Raw genomic sequence first — 13,079 nt, 5'->3', positions numbered from 1 at the left:
CAGACGGCATCGACAGTTTAAACTAAAATATTTTTAAAACTACACACTTTTGCAAATTGCCCTGCCGGCTTTTAACTTGTTTTGATGGGTATTGAAATTACATAGTTGGATGATAATTAGAAACGGAGAGGAGTGGAGATGTCATATGTCCAGCTAGTCCGTTGCGTCTGTGAGACGGGGTGTTAGTACTTAAGGGTTAAAATGCCTATATAGAAACATTATTTCACAGTTTAATAGAGTCAGAATAGTTACACTGTCTCAACAGGGCTACCGGCAAGTTGCAATAGCTGAAATTGTAGGAGTTAACCAAAGCGATGTTTCGCGAATATTAAAAAAAATCAGGGAAACAAACGAGGTTACAGACCGGCCTGGAAGAGGTAGAAAGAGAGTGACTACTGCTGTGCAAGTCCATCGAATATCCCTAATTGCACGACGTAATCCCCTGTTTTCTAGTACTCCTATTAAAAATGAGTTAGCTCGCATTGAAGGAGTAAATGTTTTAAGAAAGACAATAGCAAGAAAACTTCATGACAGATGATTAAATTTAAGGAGGCCTCTACGTATTCCGAAGTTTAATTTACAGCACAAAATTACGCGACTACAAACACAGAGCAAATGTACCTAACTGGAATTTGGTCATGTTTAGTGATGAAACAAGAATAGGCCTAGTGTCAGACTCGCGACCAACTTTGGTCTGGAGAGCATCTGGGAGACGAGCACGCTTGAACATCGCAGCTCAACCCCTTGTCAAGGGGGAAGCATTATGGTATAGGCAGGTATAATGCACGGAGCTCGAACTCCTCTTGTTTTTATTGATGGCACAATGACAGGTGCCTCATATCTTAGAGACGTTTTAGAGTCTATAGAGTCTGTAGCGGTTCGCGAATTTTGTGAGGAAGAGGGTATAAGAAAACTGTGGTGGCCACCGATGTCTCCAGATATGAATGTGATCGAGCATGTTTGGGACATGCTAAAACGCCATGTTGTCAAATGGAATTATTCCCCCCGTACCTTAAATGAATTGAAAATTGCTGCGCGCGAAACCTGGGAAGCCATTCTTCAACATCTTCTGGACAACTTAATTGAGAGCATGCCACGTCGTCTCACAGCTTGCATTGAGGCTCGAGGAGGCAATACAGACTATTAGTTGTGAGAAATAATTAAAATTGTTTTCAATATTTTCTGTTTAAAATGAAATTTGTTTTTGTTGATTTTCACTCATTATGAAATAAAATTGTAATAACAGCCTAGTTGCACTTAGTTTTTTAATTTTATATTAGTTAGTCGTATAGTAAGCCAATATGTCCAGAAATATAAAAAGAATCATATTAGGTCCAAAATAAAATAAAAATATCGTTATATGCAATAATTTTGGCCATATGTGTATATCATAGATTGTGTGTTCAACAGAGAACAGTTTTCGGTATTTATTTTGTCAGCAAACACCCATAGAATTATTCGGTATGTTATTCTAAACAAATTTCATATACAGGGTGGTGTTCCTAAATGACATGCTAATATTTAAGGGCGTTGTTCTTGGACCTATTCCAAGAGAAAAGCTTCATATGGATGTATGCCCTAAACATCTTAATTTCTGAGGTATAGGGTGGTAAATTTAAAAAAAAACTTTTTTTCATAATAACTCTGATTTTATTAGGTACAGATATCTTTATGAAACTTGATACACGTCTTTTATGCATCAAAATACTTTTTTAGTGTACAAAGAATTTTATTTATCTCAATCAGTGCCGTAGATACGGGTTTTATATTGAATATTTTTAGAGAGAAAAGTGGTACACCACTGACTTCTCTCAAAATAAAAATTATTTTCAAAATCTCCATTCATCTAAATATGTTTTACTTCTCGATTTTTTTCGTCCAACGCATAGTTTTTGCTTAAAAAAATTAAAGTCTTATTTCAGGGTCAAATCGCTGAAAATAATGATGTGGTGACTGTTGTGTGGAAATCATTTCTGCATTGGCTGGAAGGAAATTAAGAAACAAAACAATTTTTTTTGTATATCAAAATAAGCTATTTTGATGCATGGAAGACGTGTATCAAATATACCATCAGAGATATTTTGAAAAAAAATTAGAAAATTTTGCCATCCTGTGTCTTAAAAGTTAAGATGTTTAGGACATATATTTATAATAGCGTGTACCAGCTACTTCGTTCGCGTCGAATTAATAACTTGTAATGGTGATGATAAAGCAAAGCAAGAATTTCCATTAACTTATTACAAACTGGATAAAAGTTTCTCACATTTATGGCAGCATGAGAAAAACCAATATGGCGATATTATTATATAACTTGGTAATATTTGAGGGGTAGTTTCATCTTGTTGAAATTTGACTTTCGAAAAATCCGTTTGCCAAAAATAAGCTTTTTACGTCCAGCAGTTTAAGCAGAATCGTGGTTAAGAAATGACCCAACTTTTTGGAACACCCTGTATGATTTTTTAAAAAATTTCAAAATATGTAAAAAAAACAAATAAATTATGCTGGTCCAAGCGTTTTCCCGAAAGACTAACCGTTTTTTAAATAACAAATATTGTAATACTTGAGGGACGTTTTCATCCTCTTGGAATTTGAGATTCGAGAAACCCCTCCTTACCGAACCTCTACACCCCACAGTTAATATGTTTGTCAAAAATCAGCTTTAAATGTCCAGCAGTTTAAGCAGAATCGTGATTAATCAATGGTCATATTTTATGAAACACCCTGTATAAATTTATAAAAAATCTTAGAATATGTAAAAAAACAAAATGAAATATACGTGTTTAAGCGTTTTTTCGGAAACTTGACCGTTTTTTAAATAAAAAATATTGTAATATTTGAGGGGTGGTTTCGCCCCCTCGGAACTGGAATTTCGAAAAATCCCTTCTTATCGAACCTCTACATCCTAGAATCAACCTGTATGCAAAAATTGAGCTTCTTACGTTGAGTGGTTTGAGCAGGATCGTGATTAATCAGTATGTCAGTCACTTAAGGATTTTATGTAGTATAGATGAAGTTTTTCTCTTAGATAAGTCTAAGAATCACCTCCTTAAATATTAGCCATTAAGAAAGTCATTAAGGAACATCCTGTATACATATGTATGTGGGAGGATTTTCCGATGGATTGCAAATATACTGCAATGAAATGTCTGGCAGGTGAAAAATTGAATAAAATTATTTAAACCATTGCATTGCCCTTATTTATGCAGTACTAAAAAATTGTTTGACGATAGTTTATATTATAATTACACCTGTAAATGGTACTCTGGCTAATGTGCAACATCCCGAAAGCCTTGCCAGACTCGTCCAACGCTCGTTAGGCACGCTAAACTCAGTTAACTACCTGACTCGTGAGTCTGGCGGGGCTTTAGTGATTGTAAATGACAGCCAGACGTGTATTTTCTATGGCCGTGATTCTTAAAGTTAAATAAATTAATATGTTGAAATTCCAATTCTTACAATATTTTCGAATCAAGAGAAAATAGTAACTTTAATATAATGTGCAGGGAATTACTCTGCTGTTAATATTCCGTATATGGTTTAAACAAGAATTGCGTTTTACAATTTGAAATCGTTGTTATAGGTCAAGGCTTCTCACAAAGTATGTACAAGAGGTAAAATTCCTAGTTTAGGATTTGCAGACACAGCGGAAGAAGCATTCAAACAAGGACCTAAACCTTTAAGGCCGTGGGCTAGATTTGCCAAGTAAGTAGACTATATGTATTTAAGAGTCCATTTCACTAGTCCGAAAAAGTAGCAAAATAAGCATTAGGCATTTAACGTTTTATTTAAAACTGGCTACTTATTTTTACACAAATGAAGAAGAAAATTAAAGATAAAGGATGATACTATATCCGTATTGTAGCACATTTTTCGACAACTTCTTTATTTTGAAGATTTTGATGGTCAAACATCAACAAAATATTCCTTATGTTTGGACTAAATTTTCTCGAAAATAAAGACATAATTTAAAATTCCATTACAATACGTAAATAAATTGAAAGTTTTGTGATTACAGTGATATATAATTTATATGGTTTTGTAACAATTTGCTCGGTATTTTATGGGAAATGCCGAAGCTCCGCAAACCTTTTTTTTCTTTCACAATAAGGGGCCGTCCCCTGCCGGAAACACTGCGACCTGTGAGGCCTATTGTGTTTGTTCCCTTTCTATATCTGCACCCATTCTCCTATCCCTGTGCCCTGCACTAACTTATGTAGGTCCTTGATAGGATGGGAGCATAGTTCCTCCGGTTCTAGCCTAGCTTTCCCCAATAAAAAGTTTCGCTTGCGATCCAGAGCCTCGCAGTGACATATTATGTGCTCCGCTGTTTCAGGATCTTTATCGCAGAGTCTGCAGCAAAGACTTCCTTGATACAGGTTGAGCTTGTTCAGGTAACACTTGACAGCCATATGTCCTGTCAAGAGGCCTGTTGTCTGCAAACCTTAATCAAGCCTTAATCAAAGCACGTATGTTTGGAATTTTAGGTGTGGCTTAACACGACAGGATCGGGCTAAGCTTTAGGCAGATTTTTAAAATATAATATATATTTCCTTCGGCCACACACCCGCTTTACCCGACCCGGCTCTTAATTGAAATCTTAGTGGCATTGTATAGTAGGTTGTTCTTTTTCACCCATGTTGCATTGGTTGCGACCTTATTGATAATTTCCTTGCTCTATTGTAGCTTTTTTTTTAAACATTACCACTGCGAACGGCAGCTTTTCATCGCAGAGCAGTCGTGGGTAAGGTATTTCACTAGAGAGGAAACTAATCAATAACAATAAACAAAAAAATATAGATATTGGGCGCCAGGCATGTACAGAGAAAGAAAACACAGTTGTATATTACTTAAAACTAATGACTGTATTTTATTCAAGATGGACTGTGATGGTAAATAGCATTGTACAATTTTAATAATTATTATAGTGGTTAATGTTAATAATTATTATAGTGGTTAATAATTATTATAGTGGTCAACGAAAGTGGTGTTAAGAATTGTACTAAATATCTATGAAAGTAATACCATTACAAGACGTAATGTAATGAAACCTAAAATCTAAATCATATTGTAACTACTAAATCAACATAAATGTTCTTAACAATCTAACCACTAAACATTGTCTGTACGATATTACTTAAGATGTACGTTATTGTTTAAGACTGAAAATGTTTTAAATGTTAAATGTAAAACTAGAACTTAAATCTACACTTAGCTGTTCTTTATGTAATCTTGCTGCAAACAGTAACAGCGTGAGGTGGTCTCGCATCTCTGTACTCGGCCATCCAATACAACAAAAGGGGCCAGAATGAGGACACCATGTATTGGAACAGCCGTAACTACTAACTAGCTTATGGATGGGAACGAAGTAGCATGGGACTCAAGCTACATCCACGCTGGGGCACTTTATATGCAAGAAAAATCATTCCTACTGGGGACACTCGTCCACAGGACATCCGTACATAGGATAATGGTACAAGGGAACACTACCCGTACCTTGGACCATAACCTAGGATTATAACCTTGGAAATAGTCCGTACCTTGGATAATGCCTGTACCTTGGAAATAGTCCGTACCTTGGACTCTAAAAATATGAAACTCTTGTTTAAAACCAAACAAGGTCTAATAAACAAAATAAACCTACCTCGAATTACTTCCGAGGGCTCAATAAAAAACAAAGAAACTGTCCTTTCTTCCATGTAACATTCTGGAGGACAAAAGAAAAGGGACGCCAACGTGCCAGCAAAATACAAATAAAAGTTAAGTTGGGACATCCAAAACTCTACCCTAAAAATATGCAGTAATAATATCGAATCTAAAAGGATAATATCTCATCTTTACCTGTTGGTTTGAAATAGCAGCTGATTCAAATTATACAGCAAGATTTAAATAATCACCCTTTCTAAAAGCCGGAATGCAACAGAGCCGCAAAACAAAGTGAGGTTAAGCACGGAGAGAGTTGACAGAAGCGATGTTGACAGCGCCTCCTCAGAGCGATAACAGGGTTGTGTCAAACGATAACAGGGTTGGCGACTAGGGAACGTAAAAATGACGCCAAGCGTGCCAAATAAATTATCAGGCCTGAACGATACGGTATCCGATGACGATACGCCAGACATCATATATATCATATATAAAAAAGACATGTAACGAAATAAAAACGTTACACTATATACAGGGTGAGTCTTAAATAAGTGAAAATTTGTTCAGGGCTGGTAGATCTCGATAAAAGAAACATATTTTCTCTTTATCATTTTTCAGATAAGTCCATAATAACCGAGTTATTTTTAGAAATAGAGAGAACATTTTTTAAAAAATTGATTTTTTTTGAAAAAATGTTGAGTCACCGGATTTTTTATGTATTTGCATCCCTTTTAGTGCCGTAACCATAGAGTAAAGCCGTAACTATGGTAATATCTGAGATTAAGGAATTATACAGTGGGAAAATTTGCGGTGAACAGACAGTTCTAAAAAGTTTTCGAAAAATATACAGGAAAATTTAAAGAAAAATGCATGATTTTCAACATCTTTTTTTAGCGAAAAAACCGTATAGCCGTGTTCCTGGGGTCGAAATATACCACACCTGAAAATATTTGCACTTATTAATTTAAAAATCGCCCTTTGTTTGCTTCATAATTTTCTTTCATTGTAAATTATTTTTGAAAAAAAAAACCTTATAAATATTCCAAATTATTTAAATGTTTTTCTAAGAATTTAGCTTAAATACAATAAAATATCAATATAGTAAACAATAATTTCTAGGTTAAAAAAATAATTTCTAGGTTAATGACATGTCTAAAACTAGATACTTAGATTAAAAACATTACGTGATGTAAAAGTAACCGCTAATCCTTTGAACTAAACTAGTATTAATATCATTTTAATTGTGTCAATTAACAAAACATTTGTGCCTTTTAGTTTTAGCATTAATTTTCGGCTGTTAAATCTACTAAAACGGGAACTACGGAATATTAGTCACACCTGCTGGAGTATCTTAGGAGTCTATTACCACAGTTTAAATATTATATACTACATGTATATTATATATTCTTTAAACTGTGCTATTACGCTGTACTGTTCGGGTCGCTCTCAGGGGCCGGGTAAAGCGGATGTGTTAGAAGGATATATTATATTTCAGAAATCTGCCTAAAGCTTAGCCCGATCCTGCCGTATTAAGCCACACCCAAAATGCCAAACACACGTGCTTTGATTAAGGCTTGATTAAGGTTTGCAGGGCTTCAGCATTTGCCATAAAACAACGAGCAAGTTGTTACAAAACCATATAAATTATATATCACTGTAATCACAAAACTTCAATCTATTTCCATATCGTAACGGAATTTTAAATTATGTCTTTATTTTCGAGAAAATTTACTCCAAACATAAGGAATATTTTGGTGATGACTGAACATCAAAATCTTAAAAATAAAGAAGTTGTCTAAAAATGTGCTCTAATACGGATATAGTATAATCCATTATCTTTAATTTCCTTCTTCATCTGTGTAAAAATACCTAGCCAGTTTTACATAAAACGTCAAATGCCGAACGCTTATTTTGTTACTTTTTTGGACTAGTGAAATACACTCTTAATAGGCATATTAATATCACAAAAATCGCACGCATGGAAATGTTTCGGCACATATTAACATTTAGCGATATTGAGTGTCGACATTACAGACATTACAGTCTTAAGGAAGTCGCATACTATGCAACAGTTTGCATCATTCATTTACCTTTCACTATGCCCGGCATTAATTTTTATATCGCAATATTTCTTGTAGTACCTACGAGTACTTGTAAGTGATCGTTAAGCCGATATACAATTAATCGTACTATAAAAACTAATCTGCTCCATTTTATTTTAATTTTATCTATACAAAACTTTGTAATTACTTTTTTAACGTTTATTTTCAAATTTTATTACCAGGTAGTACCTAATAAGTAAATACAGAGTGAGTCTTAAATAAGTGCAAATATTTTCAGGGCTGGTAGATCTCGATAAAAGAAACATATTTCCTCTTTACCGTTTTTTAAATGAATCCAAAATAACCGAGTTATTTTACTTTGAAAATTTCCAAAATAATGTTTTTTGATTAAATTTTGAGAACTACTGTATCTTTTTCTGGTTTTCTTTCTTGTAAATTTAATCTACTACCGATGTTATACAGGGTGGTCCGAATTGTATTCCGGAAACTTCGGCAGCATATTCTGCAGATAAAAATAAGTAAAAATGTTCGTATAAATGTATGTCCTAAAATGCTTAGTTTCGGAGATACAGGGTGTAGAAATTTCATTTTTATTTCGATTTTTTCTAAATAATTTCTTGGAGGAAATTTGGGGGAAAATTGGGGTCTGGGAGTTTTTTGACATGAGAAATTTGATTTTGATGTCAATATGACTCCTACTAGTAGAGAGCGCCACCTACAACTGTTTTGAAGCGTAATAACTTTTTGTCCGTACCTGTATAAAACTACCGAGCGAAAGAATATACATCTCTGTGACTTTTTACTTAAAAAATATCTCTTTGTAAAAATCGCTACGAGAGCAACCGTTCTTAAGATATTTAGAATGGAAATAGTAAATACATGTCATTATTGACGAAAAATAAACACGTTGAGTAGATAATGTATATTTCACTAAAATAATAAATTTGGACAATTTTTATTTTTTTAAAATTAATCATAAATTTTTCGGCAAAAATGATGATCAAACAGTTGGCACAAAAACATTTCAAATTTATGATTTCAGTCTAATAACTATTTAGTCAACATGTTTAATTTATGTCAATGATGACAGGTATTGATAATTTCTATTCCAAATATATTCAGTGAAAAAATATACATTTCCGTGATTTTCCACGTAAAAAATGTCTCTTAGTAAAAATCGCTACGAGCAACCGTTCCAAAGATATTTACAATGGAAATAGTCAATACATGTCATTATTGACTAAAAATAAACATGTTGAGTAGATAGTTATTTGACTGAAATGAGAAATTTGGGAACTTTTTATTTTTTTAAACTAATCATAAATTTTTCTTCGAAAAAATGATCATAAAACAGTTTCTGTTGAACTTTTGTCACAAAAACATTGCAAATTTATGATTTTAGTCTAATAACTAATTAGTCAACATGTTTAATTTATGTCAATTATGTCAATTGGTAAATTCGATTCCAAATATTTCGAGAACCATTACTCGTAGCGATTTTTACCAAGAGACCTTTTTTACGTAAAAAACATCGTAAATGTATATTTTTTTATTCAGTAGTTTTATACAGGTACGGACGAAAAGTTACTACTCTTCAAACCAGTTAAAAATATGTAGGTGGCGCCCTCTACTACTAGGAGTAATATTGACATCAAAATCAAATTTCTCATGTCAAAAAACTTTTATGTCATCCAAATATTGACGTTACTTCAGAAATTATTTGGAAAAAATCGAAATAAAAATGAAACTTCAACACTCTCTATCTCCGAAACTAAGCATTTTAGGACATATATTTGTACGAACTTTTTTACTTATTTTTATCTGCAGAATATGCTGCCGAAGTTTCTGGAATACAGTTCGGACCACCCTGTATATTATCAATGTTTTTTAACTAAGAAACAAAAAAACACAAAAATTCCAAATTTTTATTTTTTTTTCGCAGAAAACTTCATGATCGTGTTTCTGGGGTCGAAATATACTACCCCTAAAAATATTTGCACTTATGTACGACTCACCCTGTATAATTTAGGTATTTAAAGTGTCTATAGTCACTAGTGATGAGCGCTGAGACTGATCTTGGTCTTTTTTTTTGTGCAAGACCAAGACCAAAAGACCGACCACTGGAAGGTGGTATTTGTAAAAAATGACGGAAATGAATATTTTTTCCCTCAGCAGGCTGCTGAAGTAAATATTGATACTCTGTTTAATAATAATAATTATTCGATAATAAAAACTTGCATAAAGTTAGCCGGCATCTGCCTGGTTAATCATTTCTTGCGGAAGATCTTCCTGAATCGTTTTTCTTTAAAGTCTGACTTGCTGGTTGATAATTCACTATTTTATCGTTAAAAAATCGCGATTTATCAAAATGGCGTCTTAATGTCAGTGCTATTGATTATTTACAAAAAAAAAACAAAAAACGCACATCTATATTGTATAATTTATTAATTCGCAACAATGAAAGTAGAACTACAAGTAGATCCTTTTAAATCAATTGTTCTTTAGAGATTGGACATGAAACGGTTCTGCTATTGGATAAAATTTTGTATGGCACTCGCATGTTATAACTATAATATATATAAGTCACTTGAGAAAATTAGCCCTCTCAGCCTACGGCCTCGGGGGTTAAACATTTCCCAGCGTGGCTTATACGTAAGATAACACACTAGTACCATAAATAACAATGTTTATCAGCTGTGTTTGGCGTTTTTGAAAATATATAAGTGTATTATAATCGCTTAAAAATGTGGTAAACCTACGATAACTAAATTAGCATATTCATAAAAATCCCACTTAACTTTGTCGCAACAACAATACCCGATATTAAGGTACCTGAACAATATGTTACATTTAACAATGCCTAATCTAAACAAAACTTGCATTCCTCACGCTTTACATCATTGACCGTAGATGAATTAACGTTTTTGAAATGACAATGATGATTTGATGAGCCAATGCTTCACGCTTTGAACCGTAAAAATATTCAAAACACAAGGCTGAGAGTTTAAATGAAATAACTAATTAAAAATTGGTCATATTTAGTAATTTTAAAGTAAGTGAATCATAGGAACTGGATTAAATATTAATCGAAAATTGTTTTTTAACATGAAAAACTATATGACTCATCTGTGATTTTCAAATAGGTTTCAATGATTGTTTTATCAAATAGCAGTATCATTCTTCAAAACTGAAGTACTTATGTAGAGTAGTAATGGGTGTCTTAAATACATAAAAGCAAATATTTTCAGGGCTAGTAGTTCTCGATGAAAGAAACATATTTTCTCTTTACCATTTTTCAAAAAAGTCCAAAATAACCCAGTTATCTTATTTTAAAATTTTCAAAAAAATAATTTTTTGCTTTTAATTTTGAGAGCCACTGGAACTTTTCTGTTTGTTTTTCTTGTAAATTAAATCTACTACCTATACAAGGTGTCCCAGAAATAAGTGCAAGTATTTTAAGGAATGGTAGATTTCGATAAAAGAAATATATTTTCTCTTTATCGTTTTTCCAATAAGGCCAAAATAATGGAGTTATTGTACTTAGAAATTTTCCGAAAAAAAAATTATTTTTTGCTAAAATTTTGAGAACCACTGAATCTTTTCTGGATTTTTTTTTTGTAAATTTAATCTAATACTTACGTTGCCATATTATCAAAAAATTATGGTTTTTAACTAAAAACTAAAAAAAAATCCACCAAAAATTTCGAATTTTTAATTTTTTTTTCGCGAAAAAACTCATAGGCGTGTTTCTGGAGTTGAACTATACTACCAGTTAATATATTTGCACTTATTTCTAGGACACCCTGTATATGTATAGCCATATTATCAAGAAATTGTGTTTTTAAGTAAAAACTAAAAGAAAATTCCTGATCATCAAATTTCTTTTTCGCGAAAAAAATCATAGTCGTGTTTCAGGGGTCTAAGTATACTGCCCTAGAAATATTTGCACTTACTTAAGACACCCTGTATAACAAAAATATAAACTTTTCAACATTGATGAATACGGATGTAAAATTCTTTTGTTGTAAATAAGTATTATACAAAAGGTTACAGAATACCTATATAATTAAAAAAAAATAACTTTTTAAATGATAATAATTTTTTAAACGAAGCTTAATAATTATAGAAAAGCTTGTGATGTTAGTTATTAGTACTTTTAGATATACATATAAAGATGATTTTTTAATATAAAAATAAAATGTAGATACATACAGGGTGTCAAAACAATAGTATACCGAAACGATAAAAATAAAAGAAAATATCCCTATAAACATATGCCCTAGAAGTTTCTAGAGAATTTATAGTTTATTAGTAGATCTATTGTTTTACACTTGACGTTTAAAGTCATAGGCTACTATTAAAAATCAAGAAAAATATACGCTTTAAAAACTAAATTGGAAATAATCTTAATCTTAAAAACGATTTATTTTAGGTATAGAATATGTATAGCCAAAAAGAGTCACGAATTTAAAAGTTTTTTGCATTTGAAAAATATTTAGCAATTTTTTAATCGTTCAATTACATGACAGCTATGGCCATTATTATATGACATTCGGACAATTTAATTTTTTTTTTTTTTTTTTATATTTTTTTTTATGATACAGTGGCTGTGGCACTAAATTTGACTATATTAACTATATATTTTTGACAGGCAATTTTTTTCGTCCAAAATTTTAAATATTTTTTTCAAAAACGGATAACGTGTTTAAAATCAAAATTCATAAAATTTTGAGAATTTTATATGTAATAAAAATGGGGACAATCTATTCAAAATAAGAAAGTTGCTGTCAACTCCAGTATTTCCGGAAGTGCAGCCATATTGAAAAATATTTTGTAATCGATAGATCTCGTTGTAAAACACTCCTGTGCAAAAAATCTCCGATCTAGATATTGTAGTTCTCTAGAAACTTCTAATGCACGCTCAGCCTGGGACACCCTGTATATGTATGCATTTTAGCATTAAAAAATACGTCAAAAAAATTACAATCCACATAAGTTGCAGTCAAGTATCTACTGATATAAGCAATTTGAAATGTGTATGTTGTAATCGAGGATAATACGCTCATTGACTGGACATTTAAAGGTTGCTGTTGAATTATTCAAACACAGTGCAAGTATTCTAGCCATTATTTAAGGTCAAAAAACACTACCCATTATGGCAAATATTTACAAGTCATTGGACATTTTGAGTTTATGATTCCTGTAAGCCTAGTATAGTAAAGAATTAATACAGGTTTATTTATAATTCATAAACTTACACAGTGTAACGTTTTTAGTCTGTTACATGTCTTTTTATATATAATATATGATCTCTGGCCTATCATCACCGGATTCCTTCTCGTTCAGGCCGGATAGTTTATTTGACGCGTAATTTTT

General features: G+C 32.2%; 1 protein-coding gene across 1 annotated transcript in view; it reads left to right on the top strand.

Moving 5' to 3' along the window:
* LOC115891211 (proton-coupled amino acid transporter-like protein CG1139) overlaps positions 1–13,079 on the top strand; it is a 100,427-nt gene that overhangs the window by 38,021 nt on the left and 49,327 nt on the right. Inside the window, exon 5 of the mRNA XM_030911634.1 lies at positions 3,581–3,702. Coding sequence (XP_030767494.1) covers positions 3,581–3,702 — 122 coding nt within the window. The remainder of the gene's footprint in view (positions 1–3,580; positions 3,703–13,079) is intronic.

This window comes from Sitophilus oryzae, unplaced genomic scaffold (genome assembly GCF_002938485.1).
Source record: "Sitophilus oryzae breed Bouriz unplaced genomic scaffold, Soryzae_2.0 scaffold_980_pilon_pilon, whole genome shotgun sequence".
Taxonomy (NCBI): Eukaryota; Metazoa; Arthropoda; class Insecta; order Coleoptera; family Curculionidae; genus Sitophilus; species Sitophilus oryzae.
Note: the sequence above shows the minus strand (reverse complement) of the source record. Positions and strands in the feature narration are given on the sequence as shown.